General features: G+C 51.1%; 3 protein-coding genes across 6 annotated transcripts; 2 read left to right on the plus strand and 1 right to left on the minus strand.

The window, feature by feature from the left end:
* Positions 1 to 554: 554 nt before the first annotated feature.
* On the plus strand, positions 555 to 12784 carry CAP1 (cyclase associated actin cytoskeleton regulatory protein 1). Of its 4 annotated transcripts, XM_040651840.2 has the most exons (14): positions 555 to 1252; positions 1653 to 1824; positions 5210 to 5321; positions 5690 to 5790; positions 6349 to 6426; positions 7780 to 7923; positions 8024 to 8109; positions 8629 to 8734; positions 8841 to 9018; positions 9714 to 9901; positions 10098 to 10221; positions 10326 to 10408; positions 10826 to 10969; positions 11378 to 12784. In XM_040651840.2, the coding sequence occupies exons 1-14, from the start codon at positions 768 to 770 to the stop codon at positions 11459 to 11461; spliced, it is 2085 nt and encodes a 694-aa protein (XP_040507774.1). In that variant the 5' UTR covers positions 555 to 767; the 3' UTR covers positions 11462 to 12784. The 4 variants fall into 4 exon arrangements, with proteins under 4 accessions (XP_040507774.1, XP_003642632.3, XP_040507775.1 ...); XM_003642584.5 differs by lacking the exon at positions 1653 to 1824 and having other exon boundaries at positions 1052 to 1252; XM_040651841.2 differs by lacking the exons at positions 555 to 1252; positions 1653 to 1824 and adding an exon at positions 5004 to 5106.
* Positions 12785 to 12981: 197 nt separating this feature from the next.
* On the minus strand, positions 12982 to 17637 carry PPT1 (palmitoyl-protein thioesterase 1). Its single transcript, NM_001030903.1, is given in 9 exon segments — positions 12982 to 13752; positions 14104 to 14175; positions 14420 to 14518; positions 15038 to 15128; positions 15222 to 15324; positions 16160 to 16230; positions 16541 to 16668; positions 17311 to 17420; positions 17518 to 17637. Coding segments are annotated over 9 exon segments (903 nt in total). The 5' UTR covers positions 17624 to 17637; the 3' UTR covers positions 12982 to 13629.
* Positions 17638 to 17772: 135 nt separating this feature from the next.
* On the plus strand, positions 17773 to 20873 carry RPL11 (ribosomal protein L11). Its single transcript, NM_001305188.2, has 6 exons — positions 17773 to 17799; positions 18162 to 18312; positions 18668 to 18774; positions 19161 to 19292; positions 20006 to 20116; positions 20800 to 20873. The coding sequence occupies exons 1-6, from the start codon at positions 17794 to 17796 to the stop codon at positions 20827 to 20829; spliced, it is 537 nt and encodes a 178-aa protein (NP_001292117.1). The 5' UTR covers positions 17773 to 17793; the 3' UTR covers positions 20830 to 20873.
* The last annotated feature ends 697 nt before the right edge of the window (positions 20874 to 21570 follow it).

Genomic DNA, 21570 nt, shown 5'->3' on the forward strand with positions numbered 1-21570 from the left:
AACAGGAACAGCAGCTGCCAAGCAGGGGGAAATAGAACGCCGTGGTGGGTGACATTCAACCCTCCTTCCTCAGACAGAGCTCTGTGCAAGTGCTGATCGGTGCAGATATTTATACTGTGTGCTCATATTCCCCTCTCCCGTGAAAGCTCTGCCCCCTGGAGCGCCGCGCTCCTGCGGCAGCGGCTGCAGCCTGGGCCGGGAGCGGGCAGCGGGGCTGGGGCTGCCGTTTGAAGTTCCTCTTTGTCAAACAGGAACTGTGCCGGGTCAAAGCCAAAGTCCCTCCGTACGCAGAGGGGTCTCTTCTGTTCCACTTCCAGCTACAAAGGATAGGAATGAGGATGGAGCCTTAAAAAACAGGAACGGGAACGCGGGCTGGGAGCTGCCATGTGCTCCCGTGTGCCCGGTGGGAGCGCAGCGACCTCAGCAGGGGAAAACGAGCTGAGCTCCTCTTGGTGCTGCCCGGGGCTGTGAAATCGCTGCTGCCTTTTCCTTCTCAGTGACGTTTCGCTCCCGGCCTCTGTGGGGCTCGCGGGGAGGTTCCGTTCGGGCTCTGCGTGCAGCTGAAGGGACTGAAAGCACCGTCCGTGCCCGGGCACTCCTCGCTAAGTGCATATCTTCTATGTTGGGCTTTTAAGAAGAGATGGGGGGGGGGGAATGAGCGCAGGAACCGCCGGGCTGAGCTCCAGCACCGCAGCGAAGGCCGCGTCGTGCGGCGGCGGCGGCGGCGGCGGCGGCGACGGCGTGCAGAAACGCTCCGACACGGGCAGATGACGCGGAGCGGCTGCGCTGCAGCGACCGGGGGCGGTCACGCTCTTCTCTGCAAACAGCCGCACACACAAAGGCTGCAGTTAATGATTTGCGGACGGCCCCGCGCTGCCAACGCCGCCGTGTGGCGGAACGGAGCTCCGGGTCGCTCTGCCCCGGAACGAGACGGCGGAAGGGCGCGGGGCGGCGGCACGGACCGACACCAGGCGGCACCACAGCCGCTGTCTCTCCGGGCCGCGCCGCGCCGCGCCCGCCGCAACCGCGGCCCCCGAGACCCCGCCCCCAACGGCGCCCCTCCCGAATGGGGCTCCCCTCCCCTGCCCCCCCCTCTCTCGCATCCGCCAATCGCAGGCCGCCGACGCCCGAGGCTCCTCCCCTCCCCTCGCGCCGCGCCGGGCCGTGCGCACTTCCGGTGCGCGGGGCGGGGGCCGGAAGCGGCGGGTGCGGGGGGTGCTGGGCGGCGGCGGCGGCGGAGGGGCAGCGGGAGGTGAGTGTGGCGGGCGGGAGCGGGGCGGGGGTTCGGCGGTGTCGCCTCAACCGGGGTCGTGGGGTGGCTGCGGGTGGGCGCTCTGTGGGGCGTGGTGGTCGCAGGGCAGCGCTCTCTCCGCCGCGGCGGCGCTGTATCGCCGGTGGGGGTGGGCGGCCGCGGCGGGGATCTCCGCGGCTCTCCGGGTGGCCCCTGCGGCGGGACTCGGCCGTACCGCCCCGCCCGCCCCGCCCCGGCGCCCCACCCGTCGCCCGCAGCCGCCTCCGGCCCTGACCGCTGCCCTCGGCCCCGGGGCGCTGCTCGCGGGGGGCGCGGGGCGGGGCTCGGCGCGGGCGCTGTAACTCAGTGCGGCGGGACGGCGGCAGCGGCGCTCCCCTCCTTTCCCCTCTCCTCTCCTCAGCGCTCCCCGTGTCCGCGGGCGCCGCTCCCGTGCCCAGCTGTGGGCCTTCCCCGGGGCGCTCGGGGCAGCAGCTCGAGGGTCGGACGCCGCGGGTGCCCCCGTCGCGAGACACGTCCCGTTTGTGACGAGTTCGGGAGAATCTGTGATCTGCGAGAGTTCACGTGGGCTCCAGGTGAATTCTTGGAGGCGGTTTTGGTTTCCTGGACACGGCAGATCGCAGCCACCAGCAGTGGGCACCCGGGCTTCAGCGCTGCCAACAGGTGCTGCTCTGTGGCCGCGGGGAGCTCCGTGCTGGTCGCGAACCGATGGGCTGCGCCCTGCAGCGCTGCAAAGAGGGCCTTCCTTTCTGAGCTGAACCGCTTTAGGAAATATATTATTTGGTCTTTTGGAAGATATAAATGCTGGAAGTCATCTGGCAGCTGATCCCCTGAGATATTCCAGTGTCAGCCCAGAATAAGCTGTCGTATGTTCCTAATTTAGTTCTCCCATCTTTATGTCTCTGCCTGCAGAGCAGGAAGTAGCTGATGCAAACGTTGTGTTGCTGACAGCGTTCCGCTGTGCCGCACCGAGGCGTGGGTTGGGCTCTGTTCTGGAGCTGCAGTTTGTGGCTCCATCAGGCCAGGGCTGTGGCAGCTCGGTGCTGATCCTCTGAGTGCTCGTTGGGTGCCGGGGGATGTGCTGACCCCGGGGTGGTCTCTGAACAGGAAACTCCTCTTCAGGGCTTGTGGTGTAGGATTGGCTGCTCTGTTTTTACAAAAAAAACCCTCATCCCTTTATTGCCCCGAGTGGTTTTTAAGGCGGTCTTATTGATGAAAGCTTGCATGCTGTGCAGCGTGCTCAAAAATGTGTTCCCGAGCCTGGGAGGAAGTAAAGATTAACTAATAAACTAACCAAACGTGCTGTGCAGATTAATAGATGTTGTGCACCAGGGTGAAATGCGCGAGTGTTTGCGGCGAGCCCATAGCTTCCGCTCCATTGGTAATCAAAGTTCAATTGAATTTAAACAAGACCTGGATTTAAGGCCTGCATTGCAGCCCCAGGAGGGAGGGTTTCAGCCTTTCCCTTTTCTGGGCACGGAACAGCACAGGACAGAAATGACTCAGATGCGATCGCTGTCTCAGCTTCCTCTCTGAGGAAGGCTGGTGAGATCCCGCTGCGTACTGAGAGCTGTGAAGTCAGTTTGTCACTTACTGACAAATTGCTCTGCATTCCCAATGCCCAAAAGTTAAATTGCAGTTCAGGTGCTGCCCAAGCAGGTCTATTTGTGACCATTTTTTCCCTCAGTAAAACGTTGCCCTCTCTGGATTGCACATTCTGGGTACTGATACCAGTGAGGCTCTTATCAGTGGAGCTGAACCTTTTTATTTCATCCAGGCTGGGTTTGTAGATCAAAAGAGCATCTACAGAGCACAGAGAGGGTGAGGCAGGATGGATGTGTGAGGAGTGATGGTGTAGCTGCCTGCCATGGCACTTTTGCTGCCTGCACGTAGCTCTGATCTCCCAGCCCCTTTACCAAATGACTTCTCTTCCAAGTTGCTTTAATGCTGTCCACTAAAGAAATGGAAGTGATTTCACCATCTGCCAGGCAGTATCAGGTCTGCAAGCTGGCACCGAGTGCTATGGGCTCATGGCCTCCATCAGGGAGACCCAGCTGAGGTGCAGGACGGATGTGCTTAATGGCAGGAACCAGGACTTCAAGGGACACTCTTTCTAAGGGACCCTAATCCCAACAGAGTATCTCAAATTTACACTCTGTGCTCCTTGCAACAGCGCATTTTATTACTGGGGCAGGAAGCTGCTCTCCATCTGGACTTACTGGTTGTAATCCCGATTTGAATTGCAGTTTGAGACTGGGTAATGGGGCTGATCAGATTAGAGCCTGGCGTGGAATGTGGTGGGGATCAGTGGTGCAGAATAGCAGCTTTGTGCACCCAGCACTCCGTGAACCTGTTGTCCTTCCTGATGCCCCTGTGTTGTGTGCCTGCATCATGCTGCGCTCTCAAGGCATGGGAGAGCTTCCTTAGTGGGAAGCTCTCAAGCTTCCTTAGTGGTGACTTCTAGGGAAAAAAAGGTCTTCCTTAAGCTTTCAAGACAGGGGACAGGGCTTTGCTGCTGTCTGCACTTCCACTTGCAGACATGAACCTGGTTCTGGATGCATCCTGCTGCAGCAGGGTGCTGATGGTCCTGCGGTCAGGATTTCTGCATCATACCAACTTAAAAAAGAAGCATTCATTACTGCCAGCTATATGGGTGACCGCCCACAAGTTTCAGCCTCTCTAAACTTGATGCATCTGGAAGCCCTCCAGAGGCTGCTGTCCAGTTTGTTGCAGAACGGCCATCGTGGCTCACTGCTGTGTGGGGCAGAATGCTGCTGTCTTCCTCTCAGAGCTCACTGCTGCGGCAGGCAAGCGGCCGAGGAGTGAGAATGGCCGCATTTGATCTGTGCCCAAAGCTCGTGGGCAGCAGCAAAGCAGCATTAGAACTGCACGTTCGGGCTCTGAGGGAGATCTGGTCTCAGGTGGTGAGCGCAGCTGGGTAGTGCTGCCTTCCTGTTGGGCTGGGGAGAGCCTTCCTCAGGCAGGACTGAGCTTTCGCAGGCTGCTGCAGACAGAAGGAAGCCGAGTTCTGGCCACAGTGGTGATTCACATTGTAAAATATTTCGACAGAGTGGTGATAAGATAAAAACACAGTTGGTGAATTGCTATTCCCTCCCTGCATTCCCTGGGCATTAGTGTGCTCGGAGGTGACTTGCCATGCTCCTTCATGCCGAGTCTTTACAAAGCAGAAATTAATGGAAAGTTTATATTACGCTTCAGACATTTCCCAATGAGAAGCTTCAGGTGCTTTATGTGCCTAAGTCACTTTCCTGTGCAATGCCTGCAGAGTAGATGCTGCAGTTTAGATGCCGAAGCCTTTGGTGGGAGCACAGACAGGGGCACATTGTTATGGAAGCAGCTCTGCCATCTCAGTGGTTGCAGCTGCCCGCCTCGGTGCTGCCAGGACAGCTCGTGCCACACGCCTACACTGTGCAGCAGCGATGCAGGAGCTGTAAGTGCTCTGTGGAGGCATTCAGGGCTCTAGGACGTCCCTGCGGATGCATTTGCAGAATTGAAACCCTGAGGAGCTACAAACTCCTCCTTGGTAAGCAGTCATACTTGATTTGATTTGCTGTGAATGGGACTTCAGCCAATAACCAGCTGCACTGAGATTCTGCACAGACCTTTGCTTTATTGGGTGGTGTCAATACAAGGTTAGAAGGTGTACGTTTTAATATCCTTATAAGGTTAACAGGCCTGTGCAGTGGAACAGGAACAATATAGCCACTAAGGAGTGACTGTGGCAATATAAAACAGTCATGTGCGTGGCCATTGCATAATCCAGACATCCCTGCTGATGTGAGGGTCTGTGTCACTGGGATGCAGCGCTAGGTAGAAATTCTTCTGGAGCTGGGAGGGTTTGTATCACAGGATCACAGGCTGCTGCTAAGCCCTTTCCAACACTCGGTGTACAGTTTTGTACCATCAGAGGATGTGAGTAACCACAGTCTGTCTGTGCAGGCTGAGGACATCGCAGCTATGGAGCGGCTGGTGGAACGGCTGGAGAGGGCTGTGGAGCGCCTGGAGACGGTGTGCCAAGGGCCTGGCATGTGTGGAGATGGCTCTTCCCCGGGTGAGTCCCACAGCTGCCAGCGCACCCCCTGAGCATCAGCACAGTGCCAGGCCTTGGCAGGATGTGCTGCAGAGTGGGCAGTGCCTATGGGGTGTGTGCAGGGGCTGCTGCAGGAGCTGTGGGTGCGAGAGGAAGCGAGTTTCATGGAGGTTACTGCGCAAGTGCAGAGAGCCTGTGGTTACCATCCAGCCCCGACAGCAGCTTCCTGTGGCTGCGGCACTTCCCCTGCCTGTGCCCAGCTGCATGTTGGGCAGCACCCACTGCCTTCACTCAGTGCAGCTCCAAAAGGTTCAGACGAAGCAGGAGGGAATGCGGTGGCTGTGGGTGCTCCGTGAGCCATGTGCCGATATCTGTGCTGTTCTCTGCAGGAGTGGCTCAGTACGTGCAGGCTTTTGATGCCATTCTGTCTGGCCCGGTAGCTGAGTACATCAACATCAGCAAAGAAGTTGGCGGGGACGTGCAGAAGCATGTAAGGAATCATTTTCTTCTCCCTCCTTCACTTAGCACTGTGTTGCCAGATGTTAGTCATCCCTGAGGATTTGAGACAGATGCCCAGGTAACCTCCAGTGGATTGTCACCCACACACAAGATGAATAAAATACTGTTTGAACTCTCTGGGTGCTGAGTATCTGTCTCTCCTCAGAAGCCTTGGTCTGTCCTTATAGGATGTCTGTGTGCTGCCCACCCAGAGAGCTGCTCAGTTCTCATCAGCTTTCCCTGAAGACAGTTGTCTCCAAGAATGTGTTATCAAATTGAAGAACAGATTATATGTGTGCCTTCACAATCAGGAGAAAGGCAGAGGGATAATCTGGCCTAGACTACAACATGATTTTTGTATGTGGAGAAAACTATGGCAGCTCTATGGACCATTAAGTTGCTAATACCTTATCTCCTTACGCTTCCCAGTGTTTGGGACTGCATAACTGCCTTCTTGTGAACTAGAAGGAAGGGACGGTGGGAGCTCGAACGACTAGCAGTGTTATGCTGGAGAGAATGGAAGCTCTATCATGTTTCTCTTTATTCTCAGGCTGAGATGGTTCATGCAGGTTTCATGACTGAGAGGTCTCTTCTGGTGACAGCATCTCAACATCAGCAGCCATCAGAGGTAAGTCTAGGAAATCACATGTTGTGTGCCCTTACCTGAGAGCACAGGATGACTGCAGTTGTAGGGGAAGCTGGGACATTCCAGTTCCTCCAAAAGAGGAACCAGAGGAGGTCTGGAGACTCTTGGATCCATAAGGCAGGAGTTGTTGAAGGTGTGAACTGTTGTGGGTGCTCACCCAGTACTGGGCAGAATTCTGAAGGCTGATTTGTAGTTACAGAACTGGCATTTTCCAGAGATGAAAGCAACAAGCTCTCTGTAGCTGTCAGAGTAGCGTGTGGATATCATCTCACTGCTTCTGCCCCTCTCAGGTTTCACCTGGCACCAACACTGTGGCAATCACTGCTCCCTAAGATGCAAGCCAGACAAGAGCTGTAGTGGGATCTCAGTAGCGTGCTTTTCATTATGTGATGCTTCAGGAATGAAACTCCTTCTGAAGTAGAACAGACACTTGTCTCTCTTGAATGTTTTCTGAATAATAGCTAGGCTTTTGGGATTGATTTCTCCTTAGCAAGTAATTTAACACTTTTCTCTAGGCTGCTAGCTCTCAGCAGGATGCATGACTGAGAATTTGATTCTAACTGCATTGGCTTTTTCTTTCTGGGAACTGTTTTTTCTGAGCAACAGGATCCCACCTTGCTTTTCTTTGCAGTTGTTATCTGGCTCAGTCATAGCTGCTTCAGTTACATTGTGCTAGCTGTGATACTTATTTGTTCACTATAAAATGTAACTGAAAATGTGTAACTGGCTGCTCTACTCTGACCTCAGAGGTCTTGTAAGCACTTGCATTCAGTGCTCCAGGTGAGCAGCATACAGAAACTATCCGTATCATTCAAGTATTGAAGGCTGGGATTGACTCAAGAAGTAACTTGAATTCTGAAGTTGATAGGATGAGTTGAGAATCTTATGTGACTTCTATTGTAATGCAGGCTGTAAATCTCAAACTGCAAAAGCCTGCATAGCACCTGCTTTCTTTAAGGGTTTATGAAGGAGAGGAAACATCTGACAAACTGTCTTAGAACAAAAGAACACTGGAAAGGCAAATGCTATTTCTGTCCTTGTTACTAACAAGCTTTGTCAGTGTTTCTTGGATTGCACATGAGTCACAGTTCTTGGCGTACTCCCATAGTACCAATCCAGTCGGGAGCGATGACTTCAGCCCTGGAGAAGCTGGGCTGTGGGACCACACTCAGCTCGTGGGAAGGGCCAAACCTGGGCAGGGGCTGCAGCCACAGCTTAGGCCCGTTGGTCTTCCTCTGAATGAGTGTCATCTCAGCAGAACCAACCACAAAGGTGTGCGACTCTTCCAGAACATCACCAATGTTCTCAATTGTTGTTGTCTCTCTTGCCTTGCAGAATGTGTTTTCGACACTTCTGAAACCGATTTCGGAGCAAATCCAGATGGTGCAGAATTTAAGGGAGAAGAACCGCGGCAGCAAACAGTTCAATCACTTATCAGCAGTCAGTGAGAGCATCCCGGCCCTGGGCTGGGTGGCCATGGTAAGAAATGCAGTGGGAAGTGGGCTGGTAGTAAGAGCCTGGCTGCTTGGTGGGCCAGCTGCCTCAGCTGCTTCATACCAATATGTTTGTTCTTCTTTAGTCTCCAAAACCTGGTCCTTATGTAAAGGAAATGACTGATGCTGCCATGTTTTATACCAACCGTATCCTTAAGGAGTACAAAGATGTGTAAGTTCACCTTTTCTCTTAAAAGCATCTCTGAACACAGCTAACAGGGCATGCAGGGGCTGTTCCGGTAGTTAACAAAGCTACCTTGGTCTTTAATTCATTCTTCTTTTTTAAAGATGGGGTGTATTTATAAAACCTCACCTAGCTGTTCGTTCCTAATCCTCAAAGTCAGGATTCCTTGCATTCAGATTGCATCTGGAATCTCTGGCAGTGCATTGTATTGCTGTTCTTGTCTCAGTATTATCTGGTGTCTGGACTTTCCCAGGGAACAAGTCTTGTCTCAGGTATGGGTCTTGTTACAGTCATCAGACTCCTCAATTTAAATGGGTTACAATGCAGAGTAGGCCTGCAGCCTTTTGACTGCAAGTGCAAGATGAATACTGAGGCTAGAACTCAGTTCTGGAGATGTGAGACTGCTGTGCTGGTCCAGCTGAGGCAGATATGAAATGATCTGTATAGTCCTTGAGTTGTGATGGCAAATGCACCTGCTGCCTCCGCATGATCTCCTTGTATCCTCAGAGATAAAAAGCAAGTGGACTGGGTAAAGGCTTACCTGCGTATCTGGACGGAGCTGCAGGCCTATATCAAAGAGTATCACACCACAGGGCTGACTTGGAGCAAAACGGTAAGTGCTGACTAGGCCAGCAGGGGCCTCTTCTAAGAGCATTGCGTGATTATTGCAGCAGACGTGAGTTTATGCAATCACCTTTCCTCATGCCGGCCTCTTACAGGGTCCCGTGGCAACAGAAGGGGCCAAAGCACCATCCACAGCCCCCACTGGAGCGGCACCGCCTCCCCCTGGCCCTCCTCCTCCCCCTGCTCCCTCCCACCCCAGCTCTGGTGCAGACGACTCTGCCACCCGCTCTGCTCTCTTCGCCCAGATCAATCGGGGAGAGGGCATCACATCGGGTAAGTGGCAGCAGCAAGTGGGGGGGGAGGGAGGGGGAGCGAGGGAGGTAGCCTACAGGACTGGCTTTTTGCTGCTGTCCCTGACTATACCTGCTTTTAGAAAGCAGACTCCCCAAAACAAAAGAGCATCTGGTCTGAGTGTGAGGCTGGCAGCCAAGAGCAGCCCTGAGGCAATTCACAAGGACAAAGGGAGTCCATCTGAGTTGGTGTTCTCAGCCTCATCTGTCAGGTGCAGGCAGAGATTAATCGCTAGCTGGGGTGGAGAGGGGGAGCTCTTTGGTTGCATGCCCTTCTCAAGTACAAAAGGTGTGATTTCACACCTGTTCATATCTGCACAAAACTTACCCTTTCTGTGTGTTATCTGGCTAACATATTCAAGACAGATGTGGAACAAAAGTAAGGTGCTTGGCTCAAGGCTTTTTCCAGCTGCAGAGCAGAACAGTGAGGGTCTCCTGGTTCTGCAGTACATCCTCATTAGTATTTATATTAGATTATATATTATCTATATATATAATCAGTGTTTCTGGCTGCCTCTTTCACTTGCTTTCCATTTGTGCTTGGGCTTCAGCTTAGGCCCAACCTCAGGAACTACTTATATTCTGAAAAAATGCTATCATGTTGATCACTGATGTCTGCTGTTTGTGAAACTGCGTTACTGGAGGAGAGCTGGATCTCAGGCTGGATTTCTTTTGCAGGCTTAAGACATGTTTCGGATGATATGAAGACCCACAAGAATCCAGCGCTGAAGAACCAAGGAGGTCCTATAAGAAGTGGACCCAAGCCTTTCACTTCTCCCAAACCAGCCTGTAGTGTTAATCCCTCCCAAAAAACCTCTCCAAAGCAACCTGCATTGCTAGAATTAGAAGGCAAAAAGTGGAGAGTGGTGAGTGCCTGGTATTAGTGTGAGGATTGGAGGGATGGGAGCTTTGCAGCAGGGGAGGAGGTTCTCCTTTCTTGTAAGAGGCATTAGCCTCATGTTACGTGCAGTTTGCTTTTGAAGGAGCTCCACTGTCATGCTGTGCATGCTGATAAGTTGGTTTACGTTCTAAAAATAAGGTGCATTTTCCCTGCCTTTCCAGGAAAACCAGGAAAATGCCACTAACCTGGTAATCAGTGACACAGAACTGAAGCAGGTAGCATATGTTTTCAAGTGCACAAACAGCACACTCCAAATCAAAGGCAAGATCAACTCCATCACCCTTGGTAAGTAGAGCAACCCTGAAACCTGTATTTTTGCTTGATACTTTGTTTGCAGAAGGTTAGATTTCTAAAACCTTTTTGTGAGCTACCCTGTCTTGTCTTTGCAGATAACTGTAAGAAGCTAGGTCTGGTGTTTGATGATGTGGTGGGCATCGTAGAGATAATAAATAGCAGGGACATCAAAGTTCAGGTGAGTGTCTATGCCCTGCTCTCTGCCTGCAGTGTGACTGCTGCACAGGGTGCCAGTAGTACCTGCTTCTGGGAGAAGGTGGATTTCTGAAATAAGATAGAATTAGATAAAAGTCCATGTGAGGTGGGCAGCAGGGTCAGCATGCCAAAGTAGGAGGTCAGCAGTAGAATCTACTCTGCTGCCAGTTTTGATGTTGGATTTGGGACAAGCAGCTTGCCCAGTCTTTCATTTTGTTTTGTTGTAAAGAGATCAGAACAAGAAATAACCTTAAATTTATGCCAGTAGTGGAAGTACTTGAGTTCAGTGTGTCTGTGGGGGGCAGTGGGAGTCAAACCTTTCCCTTGAAGGCAAGTGCCAAGAACATGGTTGCCCAGCTCAAGCTCTTGCTCCTCAGCGTCTCCTTTGATCGCTCTGTAGGTAATGGGTAAAGTGCCAACGATCTCCATCAACAAAACAGATGGTTGCCACGTGTATCTGAGCAAGAACTCCCTAGACTGCGAAATCGTCAGTGCCAAGTCATCAGAGATGAATGTCCTTATTCCCACCGAGGGTGGTGACTTTGTAAGTGTTATTTTTGACATCAGTTGTGGAAGTCTGCTAGAGGAGGGGTAAGGCACAATTCTTGCTCTGAGGCCCACAGGGAATGCCACAGCCACGATGAGGTCTGGAGGGACAATTCTGGAGTCGCCATTTTAATGCTAGGCTTGGAGGTTGTGAATGACAATTAGATGCTAAAATCAGCAAATCGGGTCATTTCTCTTTACAGTGACTGTTTTGTGAGATCTGCTTCTTCCTCGGGATTGGGGGGGGGGGGGGGGGGGGGGAGGGGCAGAACAGGAAGTGTTTGTTGGTACAAGGGGGGACATAGCACATATATAAAAAAACAAGTTCCTAAAACAGAGGGAGTAGTTACAAGACTTGGTCATAAATGGAGATTCATGACAGCAGATTTCTATTTTTACTCTCCAGACTGAATTCCCTGTCCCAGAACAGTTCAAGACAGTGTGGAACGGTCAGAAGCTGGTTACCACTGTGACGGAAATTGCTGGCTAAGCAGAACAGCTCCAAGGCTCGTGCCCTCCCCTGGCTCTGCTGTGGGACAAATCTGCTTTTGGATGATTCTCTTAGATTTCTTGTACCTTTCTGCTCTCAAACTGCTTTTCTACCCGAGAGACACGGCTACCTGCCATCACTGAAATACCTCTGACTGGGATTTGGTATAGGTGGCGGGTCAGGTATTGTCCACATCTATTAGCAGGAAGGTTTATTTTTCCCCTCCTTTGTCTGATCTAACTGCACCAATTGATCATGTCAGATTTTGGGTGAACTTCAAAGCCAGTACTGGCAGTTGGCTTTCAGAGTGTTGTTCGGTTGTTTGGTTTCTTTTTTTTTTTTTTTTAATTGCCTTCAAGCAAATTGATCATGTGAGAGGAGTATTGTTCCCTTTTTAACAAATAATGTCTGTTGGGGTCCAGAAGTACACGGTTGCTATTGCAAATATCTGAAGAAGGTCCTGGAAGCTGCCAATTCCAGCTCTTTATACTAACCAGTGGCATTACAGGACCTGGGAATGGCTTTGTTGGACCAAAGGCTGAGGACTTGGACCATAGCATTCCACCCTCATTTCCCTTTCATCATTCCTATTAGCTCAGTGTGTTTCTGACTGTGCCATGACAGGAGGCTTTACTATTAATCAGTGCCACAGGAAGACTGCGGAGGAGTAACTGCATTTTTCCCTCCAGCAGTCTCACTGGTAATTTGGAGCTGAGTATCTCTTCCCATGAGCCCTCCACCTTCTCAAGGGAGTCTTTGCTCCAGGGCTTCCTGCTCTGAGCAGCTGAACTCAGGTTCAGTCTTCCAGGACAGTTCTGAACCTGTTCCCTCCTGCAGGGGAAAGGTCTCCTTCATTCCAGGGTCAGTCGTGCAGTATTGTAAATTACCCAAGTGGGATCAAGTCAGTTCATCGCTCTCCTTCATCTGCAATCAGTCACCATAGGTGAATCTTCTCAGACTCCCCTTTCCCCTGTTGCTTGGCTCTTTACTTTGATGGAAGCTTGTAGCCTCTGTTCCATAGCACTGGAACAGGGAGCTGCAGCTACGACATAGTACTGTATTGACCCATAAAGGGAGCTGCACATGCTTTGACCTTCATTTTTCTAATGCCTCGGGTGGCATAAGCATATCTTAAATGCATTTCCTCTGTAAAGTGTCAATGTTCTCTTTCTCTAGGACAAAACTTAAAAAATATGCAATTTTTTATTTTAAGACTGTCCTGTGACTTGTACTCGTCTTCTCCTGAGGCTTGTGAAAAAACCTTTCTTATGTACGTAAGATTATACAGAAGATAGAATAAAGTTAATGCCAACTTGCTCATTACAGTGCCTCTCGTTTTTGGTTCATGGAGGCACATGGGAGCTCAGGCAGGACGAGATGCCCCTTGCTGCCCCACCGTTCCTAGGTTGCATAGAGGATGACTCACACCACAGGGAATTCAGGACTTCCCTCAACTCCCTCTGAATCATTTTGACAGTGGTCTTCAAATCACACCCTTGTCGTTTTTTTTTCTAAGTTGGTTAGATTCAAGTTCTTTATTGATTTCAGTTGCTGTACCAAAGTGCCTAAAACAAGCCATTAGTTGAAATTGGTTCAAGCTGTTAATACCCACTTAATTAAAAACCCTCAATTTTCCTTAGAACCTCCTAAACGTGGTCTTTTTTCCCCCCACAGTGAAGGAGACACTTATCTCTTTCCCCGGCATACAGCCTTGTAATTCTGTTTGCTTATCACTTTAAGAGATACAGCATTCTTGCTCTGGTGCTTTTGGTTAATACTGCCATTGCTTCTTCAGAGGAACAGGCAACAGAGGCTGTGAATGCAACTGTTAAACCTGTCAAGCAGCTCAATCATTTCACCATCACCAAATGACCAGCACAGCCACAGCTCTGAGACCAGGAGTAGATGTAGGGCTGGTGTGGGATGGAGTGCTTCAAAGTTAGTGCAAGGCTCACTCCCCTCCCCTCATACTGGAACTAATTACATCCAGGTGAATTCCAGTCTTGCCACAGTGTATAGCAGGTGCTGTTGCTGAGATTAACCCCCCCCCAATCCCACTCTTCCCCACCTCCCCCATGGACATACACAAAATACTGTTGCGCAGTAGCAGTTGCATTCACTACAGTGAAACTCTCCTGAGCGCTCCCATGAGGTGCCTCTCCTTAGCTTCACTGGAGGAATGGGAGGATATGGGTATAAAACCACTCTTCTGTGAAGTGCAGGTGATCCCCTTCCACCCCCAGGAACACCAGCTTTCCTGCTTTGTCCATCTGCTGCAGCCCCAGGCGATCCTAAAGGAAGAGAAGCATGACCTAGTCATGCACATAGAACATAACTTCCTGGGGGAATCTCAATGGGGGAGAAAAAGCCACTTTGGGATGAGGGATGATTTAGAACAAAGCTTGAGAAAGGAGCAAAGTTTAAACATGTGGAAAGAGATCTTGAGCCGGGGTGAAATCACCCCTAACTCTGCTGCCAGGAAAGGGCACGGAGGGAAACAGCTCCTGGTAAGAAAAGGCCATGCCCCCAGAACAGTGGAGATGATGAGCAGAGCCAGGCTGTGGGGGTTAGAGCTCCTGAAGGTCCTGAAGATACTATATTCTTTAGAGGGAAAGTTGCAGACACTCCCCAGCACAACGTACCTCTTTGTACAGCAAGGTCTCCTTCAAAGGAATGGTGTCCTTGGCTTGGCCGCTTTTGTAAAACCCAAACCACTGTCAGAATTAAAAACAAAAACAAACCAACAAAAAACAGTTGCTGTGGGACTCCCAGCAGGCCAAGAGGCTTATTCACCAACTCCTGCCAGAGATGTGCTGCTGCAGACAGCGCAGCATCAGGCCTATTTGTGCACTCATCCTTCTCAGAAAGTTGCAAAAGACCTATCAAAAGACAAACCAGAAACAAGCAAGGAAGAACCAAAATGCCAACCAAAAACAGCATCTGCCCTGACTGCCTCACCTCAGAGATCGGAGGATCAACCATAGTATCATTGAGAAATTTCACCATCACGAACTTTTTCAAAGCCATCAGGTTTTTCTTGTATGTCTCATTGATGCCCTGAGTGAAAGCAAGACAGAAAGATCTAAGTCAGTAAAAACCCACTGAGAGAGACAATGGTTGGGAAACTGCCTGCTCCAAATTACTCTGTACCAACATATGAAATCCTGCACTGCACCAGCCTTGGATGCAGGAATGTGAATTTCTAAGCTCAGTCTCCCTTTGCTGTGCTTGTGGCATTCAGCCTTATCTCCAGGCTATAAAAAAGGGACAGTCCCCCCCGGCCTTCAGAGGAGTTGTCCATTTGGAAGGTCAGGAGGCAGACAGTCTTTGGTAGAGCTTTCTACAGACTGCTCCAGAAGAGCACAGCAACACAAGAACTGCTCTGGCATGGATAAATCTCATTCATTAATCTATCAGTGAAAACACTTTGTACATTCCTGGGCTGCAGGGCAAAAAAAATGCTCCTTTTGAGCTCCAGCAAAGGAGTTCATCTTCTCCAGCATGGAGAAAATGAAGGAGCTCAATACTAAAGCTTCTGTTCTCCAGCTAGCATTTATTCATCAGTTAGGTCCTTACCCTCTCCTGATTTATGTCAGCCAAAAAGATGCTCTTTTTTCTGTAGTCCTCCTCCTTCAAAGGATCATGCCAATACTGTGCTTGTACCAAGCTGGAGAAGGGAGAAATCAAAGATCAGACTGGAAACCCAGAGCTGCTCACCCGTGCCCAGCCCCTGTCTCTGTAGCCTGGGGAATGTACTCACTGCTCTTGAACAGCTTGTGTGTAGGCACCCAGATCCAGCATCTTTCGGATCCAGTCACAGATTTGGGAGCTCTCACCAGGACAGCGTGGAAAGCCATACACTCCTGAGGTATGCAGACACATGTTACAGCTCAGCAAGCCAGACAGAAATCCCCTAATCCCTCCAGCTGATTAAGAACCACCTCTTACAGAGAAGTGGCAGGAATCAGGAAGCCTTTAATCCTGCAATCCCATTAGACAGCCCTCCTGCCCCAGGGCACTATCACACACAAAGATAATGGATGATGCTCTTGAACTCAGGATATTGCTGTGGAGAACGGGGGCATGCAGACAAGCTGAATGCTCTCCAGCTTGCCTGCTGTGATCCCTGCCCCGTCTTGGGATGATTCCCTACAAATTCTTCCCCCTACACTACAAAGAAATAGACTCGAGCCATGGAACTTCCCAGAGGAGACTATTTGAAATTCATTGCCAAATACTCTTTACTGTACAGCTCCTAAATTACATTTCCTACTGCCTCTTTAATCTACTGCAAAAAGCACCTCCTTTGGTGCTTTAGTCTTGCAGATACCGATTGAAAAATGCCCCTGTGACCCAGAAGGTTTAGTTTCACAAAGGCTTTGCCATAGTTAGAAATTTATTCTCCAGAAACAACTAATCCCAGATGCTTTCAAAGTATGTAAGAATTCTGCTGAGACGAGAAGTCATCTGTTTATAAATGTCCCTTTTCATTGCCAGTCAAGCAAGACCAAGCCAGAAGATAAAGTACTCAACTAACCAAAGCAGACCACTAGATTTAGGTAAGAAAGGGACCACTTAATTTAGTAGAATACAGTCAGTTTTTAGGAAGAGGGACAAATAATTAATTCCTCCCACAACAAAAGCCCCCCACACCCTTCACCCATGGTTAGGAGCTGTGATAGCTGAAGAGGACATTACCTTGGTGCTGCCCCCCAATGGAGATCAAAGTGAACATGGGAGGAGAAGGGCATCTCTGGGCCACGGCCCTCCTGCACAGAAAGGGAAAGGAGCAGAGTTAGTGCCTGGTGTGGCCAGGCCGTGGGTGCTGCTGAGCTCACAGCACTCAGCCAGCCGCTGCCTGGGCCCAGGCACGTGGGTTACGTGTGCCTTTCTGGTAGAGAAGAGTACAGACAACTACAGCCTGCCACACTCTCCTTCTAGATTCTTGTCTCCTTTGGAGTGCTCCTACCTTTGTGAAGGATTTGTCTGTTTAAACCTGCTTAGTAGTTCAGAAGTTCAAAATCAGAATCCAAAACCCACCAGAAAAACAATAAAACCGGAACAGGAATGTGAACTTACAGGAACTGGCCTCCTTGGGAGAAGCCCATTGCGTTGTAGCCTCCTTTCAGGTGGGGGTCCTTTGCGAGTTGGCTGCACACCTCTCTCACTTGGTCATTAACATTCATGAAGAAGCTGTTCTCCACATCCTGACAGACTGGCCATGTTAGAAAGTGCAACTTGTACCTTCAGAATGGCTTATTTTAATCTCTGCAAGCAGACCAGTCTAACAGCTCTGCTTGTGAAAGAGGACCTTAACCTTCACAAGACGACAGAAGCAAAACTGAAGCTTTGAGACTTCCCATCACCACATCTTTCCTCATATTCTGCCTGCAGAGCTGCCTCATGCAGAGCAGTAGTACGTCTCCAAACTTCTCCACGACTTCAGCCCCTTCGGAACTTATACGTTCTATGTACAAATCAGCCTTCATCGTCCTTCGCAGACCCCGGAAAATAACACACATTGAACATTACTCTGAAGGACTGTGCCACTGCATTAACATCAATTACTCTCTTTTGGAGAATAAATTGTTCCAGACATCCAACCTGTCCCTCCCCGGCGCAACGTGAGGCCACCACCTCTCATCCTATCACAGGAGAACGGTATCTTATCACATCCCTGTATTACTCGGCGCAGTCAGAGTGCTGATCTGCGGCTTTGCACACGAATGCCATTTACATGCGGACTGGCTTTCCCAGCAGGCGTTACCCGGACTTCTCCCGTCTCCACCCGTCACAGCCGTTTACCTCCCAGGGAACAAACGCGCCGGGGACGGTCCCACAGTCAATACCTGCACCAGGGAGCTGCCGATGCGCAGGGACAGCACGTAGATGCCCGGGATTCTGCGCTGCACCAAGTCCCGGACGTAGCCCATACTCAGCGGATTGCAGCAGCTGTCTCCTGAAGGAGGAAGGGGGGGGGGGCGCGGGGCAGCGTCAGGCTGCAGCCGCCCCTCCTCACCTCGCCACGTATCGCCTCCCGCAGCCCCGCGGCTCACCCATGCCGTGCCAGATGACCAGTGGAACGGCGGCCATAGCGCGGCCCGAACCCAGACCCAGACACAGCCACAGCAGCGCCGGCACCGCCAGCCCGAGCGCCGCCATCTTGGCTGTCACATGACCCACGCGCGGCACGCGGAGTCGGAGAGGCTACAGATCACGACGCAGTGCCTCCCTCCGGCCGCCAGGGGGGGGCCCACAATCGCGCCGCGCCCTCCCGCACCGCCCCATAAGGCCCCGCGCGGCGCAGCGACGCTCTCTTCCCCGCCCCCATCATGGCGGTGAGTGGAGGTGTCTGTGGGCCGGGGTCGGGTCGGGCCGTCTCTATCCGCTGCCATCCGCCCCACGGCGGGGCTCGGCCGGGCGGCGGCTTGTGTGGGAGGGAGAGGGGGAGGTTGGCGGGCGGCTGTAGGGCTGGTATGGGCGGCGGGGAGACGGCGGGCCGCTCTGAGGCTGCAGCTGCCATGACAGGCCGCGACCTGCGCGGTGCCGGGATGGGGCTGCGGCGCTGGGCTCTTCCGGGCTGCTCCCGTTGCAGGGAGCGCTGCCCGCCCGGTGGAGCGTCGTCTGACCGCCGGGCCGTGGGCCGCGCCCCCCCTCCCCCCCACGGTCTGTGCTCATTCCCCCCGCCGTTTCTTCGCAGCAAGACCAGGGTGAAAAAGAGAACCCCATGCGAGAGCTCCGCATCCGCAAGCTCTGTCTCAACATCTGCGTTGGGGAGAGTGGGGACAGGCTCACCCGAGCGGCCAAGGTCCTGGAGCAGCTCACGGGGCAGACTCCCGTCTTCTCCAAAGGTGAGGGCGCCTTCCCGGCGCCGCAGGGGAGCAGTGGCTGCTGTCCTGTCTTCCTGAGTGCATCGGTGTGCTGTGGCTGTGGGAAGAGGTTCCTCAGCAGAGCCAGTGCAGAGAAATCTGCAGTTACACACTTAGAGGCCTTGGTGTGTGCGCTGTGGGCCTTAAATGCTCCGTGATGGCAGCCTTTCAGTCTCCAGCTCTGTATCTTTGCCCTTGTCCCCAGAGAGGGAATGTGAGATTGTCGTGGCTCTTTTTATTTCCTTTTAAGTAACTTCTTTGGTCTTGAGCAAGCTCTGAGTCCCCTGAGTGGAAGGTCTTTGAATGGCCTCTTGAGTGTCACTCTTACTGCCTGCAGCTCGGTACACTGTGAGGTCCTTTGGAATCAGGAGAAATGAGAAGATTGCTGTTCATTGCACGGTTCGTGGGGCCAAAGCAGAGGAGATTCTGGAGAAGGGGTTGAAGGTGAGAATGGGGATTGTCTGAATCTTTTGTGGAAAGATAAATAAAACTTGGACTGTTATCAGCTGGAAAGATGATGAAAAGCTTTGAAATGTTGCGTCTGATCTAGTTACGGATGTGGAGGGCTGGGTTAGCATCCCTGGTACACAGGCTGTGATTGTGCTGTTTATTCGGTGTGTGTTTGTTGAAGAGCTCGTTGGTACAGCTACTGCTATCTTCTGAGCTTTTTGTCTTTGTTATTGTGATTCCTAAGCAGGCTGTGGGATTGAGTTGTTATTACTAAAAGCTTACCAGCATGTAGAAAAGGGGATCTGGCAGCAGTTAGTAGAACATGCAGGACTCCTCTTTGCGGTTGGTAATGAAATAATGACTGACAATGCATGTTTCAGGTGCGAGAATACGAATTGAGAAAAAACAACTTCTCAGACACCGGGAACTTTGGCTTTGGAATCCAGGAGCACATTGATTTAGGAATCAAGTATGATCCCAGTATTGGAATCTATGGCTTGGACTTCTATGTGGTGAGTATTCCCTGCTTTCTTGCATCTATTGGGTTTGTGTGAAAGCTATAGGAGAAGCCCAACAACTGCTGAAAGGTGGAAAGATGTCATCAAAATCCAAGTCTAAGCTGAGGTTCACAGGGCTGCTCTAAGACCCCTGATTTGTGGTGCATTTCAAAGCATCTTCAGAACCACTGTTCTTAGTGGTATTCCTGGGATAACAGTGAGAGGAAACCCCTGGACTTGGGTCGGTCTGTTGGGAATGAGGAGGCAGAAGTGTGAGGGACTTCAGGGATGAAGACTGAAAGATGGATTGGTTCTCCAGTTTGAGGTGATGGTGGGTCATATGGAGGTGGTGGCTGGCATATTTGGCTTTTTGTTCTCTCTGAAATAAAGGGAAGCTGTTCCACACATGTAACCCATTCTGCTCAGTATCTTTTCTCAAGAGCTGAGGCCTCTGGGTGTACAACCGTGCATCTTCCATGTTCACTTCGGTCTCTCTGTGCATGTGATAAGTTGTTTGACCGAGGAGCTGTCCCTGTCAGTTTACCTGCCTGCTCAGAGCTACCTAGATTTCATTTGAAACTGCTTAAGATAATGCTCTAAGTTCTGACCATAGCTCACAAAATAAGATGTTGCTGATCTGGCAATTCTAGATTGTTCCTTCTTAAGAAAAGATTTGTTTTAAGTAAAGGCTAGGATGAAGTAGTGCTATTGGTCTCCTCTCTTGTCAGGTGCTGGGCAGGCCTGGTTTCAGCATTGCTGACAAGAAGCGCAGGACTGGCAACATTGGAGCCAAGCACAGAATTGGAAAGGAAGAAGCCATGCGCTGGTTTCAGCAAAAGGTGAAGTCCAACTTGATTTTTCTTTTTTATCCTGCAAAATTCCTAGCAAATATCAGTAAAATACTGCAGTGGTTTGACCTTTCTTATGGGAGGAATGGAACAAGTCACTGGGCATGACACTGAACTGGGCAGGAGGAGATCACTGCTCAAAACAGTGATGTGGATTTTTCTGGAGCAGTATAAACTATTTGAGCATGGGTGCTGACTTTGTGGTGAGCTGGAGCAGCAGCTCATATAGGCTACCTGGAAGCATCAGCTCTTGTGTAAACTGCACTGGTCATCTCCTGCACAGGGGAAACTTCAGCCTGCTCCTGCTGAGTGTCTTTTTTTCCTGGTGTGTTCTTAGTTCTGGTAACTGGTGTACTTCATTTTCGGGGCCAAATAATGGGGCTGTGAAAGGGATGAGTGTATTCTGGTTAGATGTACATGTGAAGGGTGGGCCTTGTTTTGCTTGACTGGTTTGTGGAGGTTAGTGCTTACCCAGAACCCTCCCCTTGGAAATAACCCTTAAGCCACATGGCATAAGGTGGAAAAGGCAATTAGCTGCTCAGCTCAGTGAAGTGGTGTTTAACATCAGTATTGCCTCTCTGGCTTGGAATTAATGTGGTCATCAGTTTTTCCACAGCAGCACTGTACTTTTGCCTGACTGCTTTCTCACCTAGTTCTTTCTATTTTTCTCGCAGTATGATGGCATCATCCTTCCTGGCAAATAAGCAGTTCCTGTTACCAAAAAGCAAATAAATTTTTTTTAACCCCAGCTTCTGTAGTGAATTTTATGGGAGTTCCTCCTGACCTGGGCAGCTGCTGGAACTCTGCTCTGAAGAGGCAGCAGAAAGACAGGGACAGCACTCAGCAGATGCCAGTGCATCCTTGACACTGCGCACTCCAACAGCGAAGAGAAGTCCATTGCAGGTTCTCGGGCTGAAGTGCGTCCTTTGGTGCTGCCTACTGGCCAGGTGCAGCCAACTGTTGAAGCGTGAGTCAAACCTGGGGAGAAAGGGTAGGTCTGTCAGCCCAGGCCTTGCTGTCTCTGTTCCAGAGACCAGACCCAATTTCCAGACTGCTGACACCCAAGGAATCTACTGGCTTTTCAAAGAAGCCACTGGGATTCAGGAGAAAAGTCCCAGGCACTTGTACTATCCCTGGTATTGCAGTGCTTAACAGAGCTACTCCAGTTTGAGAAGCACTGTGGGCACCTCCTGTAGCGGGTATCTATCCCTCTGAAACTGGGATGCAAATGCTGCTTTCTTTGTGTGTTTGAATATGAAACAGTTTCTGACACCCAGCTCAGGATGGGGGGGAAAAGGAACTGAAACTGGGCACCAGAGCCCATGCTAGAGGGGATAGTAGCACTCAGCAGGCCCCACAGGTGTGCTGTGGAGCCCAGCATTACAGTATGGCAAGCTGATCTCTGCAAGCCTTAATTCTTTCTGGAAGGCCCAGAAGTGCAGCTG

Source organism: Gallus gallus, chromosome 23 (genome assembly GCF_016699485.2).
Source record: "Gallus gallus isolate bGalGal1 chromosome 23, bGalGal1.mat.broiler.GRCg7b, whole genome shotgun sequence".
Taxonomy (NCBI): Eukaryota; Metazoa; Chordata; class Aves; order Galliformes; family Phasianidae; genus Gallus; species Gallus gallus.

Bases quoted from the DNA above. Each gene is read 5' to 3' on its own strand.
- CAP1 (XM_040651840.2), top strand. From the start codon at position 768: ATGACGCGGAGCGGCTGCGCTGCAGCGACCGGGGGCGGTCACGCTCTT. The intron at 10,409-10,825 runs GTGAGTGTCTAT...ATCGCTCTGTAG, and splicing joins GCAGGGACATCAAAGTTCAG to GTAATGGGTAAAGTGCCAAC. The intron at 10,970-11,377 runs GTAAGTGTTATT...TTTACTCTCCAG, and splicing joins CCACCGAGGGTGGTGACTTT to ACTGAATTCCCTGTCCCAGA.
- RPL11 (NM_001305188.2), top strand. The intron at 18,775-19,160 runs GTGAGAATGGGG...TGCATGTTTCAG, and splicing joins TTCTGGAGAAGGGGTTGAAG to GTGCGAGAATACGAATTGAG. The intron at 19,293-20,005 runs GTGAGTATTCCC...CTCTCTTGTCAG, and splicing joins ATGGCTTGGACTTCTATGTG to GTGCTGGGCAGGCCTGGTTT.